Source organism: Entamoeba nuttalli, assembly GCF_000257125.1.
Source record: "Entamoeba nuttalli P19 unplaced genomic scaffold asmbl_9612, whole genome shotgun sequence".
Lineage (NCBI taxonomy): Eukaryota > Evosea > Mastigamoebida > Endamoebidae > Entamoeba > Entamoeba nuttalli.
The window spans coordinates 1-3,228 of NW_008579731.1; the positions used below are offsets into that span (position 1 = coordinate 1).

A 3,228-nucleotide genomic window follows, 5' to 3' on the forward strand; every position below is an offset into this window, starting at 1 on the left:
AACAAAATATAATAATTTGAATATTCTAATTATTCAAAATATCAAAATTCAATTATTTATTTTATAAAATGATTATAAATGATTCTTGATAATCTTTTTCATAAAAACAATAAATAAAAATTAACATTTAAAGTACATAATAATGAAAATATATTATTTACATTTCTTCATTATATTCTTTTCTATTCAATAATGTTAATATAATAAAAGAAAAAAGGAAAGAAAAATAATAAAAATAATTTGAAAAAAAATGTTATTATTCTAATTATTTTAATACTTCTTTATGAGATATTTTGTATTTATTTCATAATCTTTTAAATATGAAATTAATGATATTGAACTAATAATTGATTAATCGATGACAGTTATGATTTTCTTTTATTTCAATTCTGTGTTAACAATTAAAATTAATGAAATTTTGAAAATGAAATAAATTACCATGTTGTTGAATTGAAATTCCATTTATTCCATTCTTCTTTGCATAGACTATGCATTTCTTTCTCATGGCATAATACTGAGATTGTACATAATGTATTTTTAATACCATGACATTTCCAGAAATGCTCATAACATGGAACATTTATTTGTTCTCCACCATGTCTTCCCATTGAAGAAATCAAATCATTCTCTGGTATTAATGTTCTTGTAAATGTGTTAATCGACTTCTTCTTAATTCCAAAATTCTTTGTTCCTGAATATATTCCAGGTGATGAAATTCCAAAAGTCGATAATCCAAGATTACTTCCAACAATATTTGCAATTGCACCTCCAAGTGAATGTCCAGTTAATACAATTGGTATTGTTGTTTCATTGTATTTCTTTACTACATTCTTTGCTGTATTAATAAGATCATCATAAGGAGTTGGAAATGCTTTTGATCCAAATAATGACATTACATAACTTACTTTTTGAATTGTTTCTTCATTATATATTGGAATGAACTTAACAAAAAATGCTGGAAATACAACCTCTCCAAACAACTTTATATCTGAAATTAAATCATTTGGTGAATCTGTTCCTTTGAACGAAATTACTTTGATTTTATTTTTACTATTATATCCTAAAACATATGTTAATACTGTGTCATTGTGTTGATTTTCTACTTCCCAAAATCTTTTCTTAAGATATTCTGTTATAATTTTTGTTTGATTTATATCATTCGTTTTCTGTGAATATGCTAAATAACTCAAACACGAATATTCTATTGGTTTAATACCAAATAAATCTCTACCACATAAATGTGATTGTTCAAAAACATCATTTCTTATTCTTTCTATTTCAGTTTCATCATTTAATTCATTGTATACCATTTTGTTAATATAATTATTTATATTTATATTTATATTATATTTTTCATTTTTATTGTTATTAGTTATTGTTTGCTGTAAAATTAACACACTAACAATTACAGTACTAAGAAGGATAATATGCAAAATTTCTGAGTAATAAAATTTGTAGTCGAAATGAAAATTAGTTGCTTGTTGTTCTTCACCTCCATCTTGGTTATTCTCTTGGAGATTTCTTAGTTGATGAATACAATAAATAAAACATGAAATAATAGAAATGATGAACAATAGACAATAATAAAACATGCTTTTCTCTTGTTTGTATGATTCATTACTAATCTGATACAAACTATTGATAAATAAAATGAACAAAATGATAGAAATAATGAATAAAACAAAATTGATTATTGTTTTAATCATTGGAAGTCTTTTGAAGAGAATTTCATTGATATATTTTAATTGACCATAAAATGGAACAAAACACATCAATGCTTGTATAATTCTTCCTTTCATACCTTCTTTTTTGATATTAACTAGACATCGAATAAAATTAAATATAATCATAAATATGAAATAAATCATATATAATAATATACCACTAATAATATACACATAAGATATTTGTGTATCACTTCTTGTTACTTGATGCTTTTTCACATAAAACTTTGAAATAATCGTTCCAGTAAATAAACTGAAAAATAACAAGACAATCCCATCATATTTGTTTATCAATTGAATGTAATACCATGTAGAATTTACATCTGTATCTTGTTGAGTTTTTTCATTATAAAAATGGATAATATTGAACTTCTTTATCTTTTCAATGAAGAATGAAGAGAGAAAGAATAATAGATTAGTCAACAGACATTGACCATAGAATAACAATATATAATTATTGAGAGTAAGATAATCAAATGAAATGATATTAGATATAAATGAGCATAATATTTCGATTAATGATACAATAATAATTCCAGCTAAACTGATTAAAATAACAAATGAAATAAGAGAAAGTATTAATAGTGCCTGACCTTGCATCAATTAAAATATGAAATAAATGAATAAGAGTTACGTTTTTATAAAACAAAAACACTAACAAAACGTCAAAGAATGTATAAAAATAAAACAATTATGTGTTAATATATAATACATAGGATAAGATAAAATCATATAATGTCGTTTTTTATTTTTATTATTTGAGTCTTTTGTTAAATGATGTTCTAATTAAAAAAAAATAAATAAGTTAATTAAAATTATTTCCTTATAAAGCATTAAAGAGTGTAAAAATGATGTTGGGAAATTGAAAAATAATTAAAAAAGAAGAAAAAGAATAAATTAAACCAATACATTCCATCTTCAATGTTTTAAAGTGATTAATACCTTTTATTTGAAAAAAAAATCATTTTTCAAGTAAAAGAGGAAATAATGATTGAAATAAAACGATTAATGTAATTGAAAAACTTGAGTTGAAACAGCAAAAAAAAATAATAAAAAAATGAGTAGTAAAAATAATGACAAAACACTTATAAACCTAAACAGAGAATGGATCAGAGAATCAAAAATAAAATAAAAGAGTGGTATTATTTTAATGTAAAATTGTGTACTTGTTTATATGTATAAAATTATATATTTCTTTATCAAAAGAACTATTTATTTTAATTTAAATTAGTTCAGTTACGTAATTATGTCTTCCAAAATTATTGTAAAAATTCCTCTTTATACAATATTTGATTTTTAATAACCTAAATCAATTCAAAAATATCCTTTTCCAATGCATGAAATATAACAAATTTTAATGCCATGGCTATTGTGTAAAACCTTAGGGTATTGTAAAGAAAAGCAAACAAGACATAGAAATCTAATGTCATACAATAAGAAATGAATGTCAATAACAATAAATGACACAGAAATAATAATAATAAAGGTAAACGATACACCAAGG

The 3,228-nt window shown here is 22.2% G+C and overlaps 1 protein-coding gene across 1 annotated transcript; it reads right to left on the minus strand.

Annotated features, from left to right (window-relative positions):
• Positions 1-434: 434 nt before the first annotated feature.
• Positions 435-1,310, minus strand: ENU1_202620 (lipase; the record flags this gene model as incomplete). Its single annotated transcript, XM_008862149.1, has 1 exon — positions 435-1,310. One exon carries the CDS (start codon positions 1,308-1,310, stop codon positions 435-437), a length of 876 nt encoding a protein of 291 aa, XP_008860371.1.
• Positions 1,311-3,228: the final 1,918 nt, after the last annotated feature.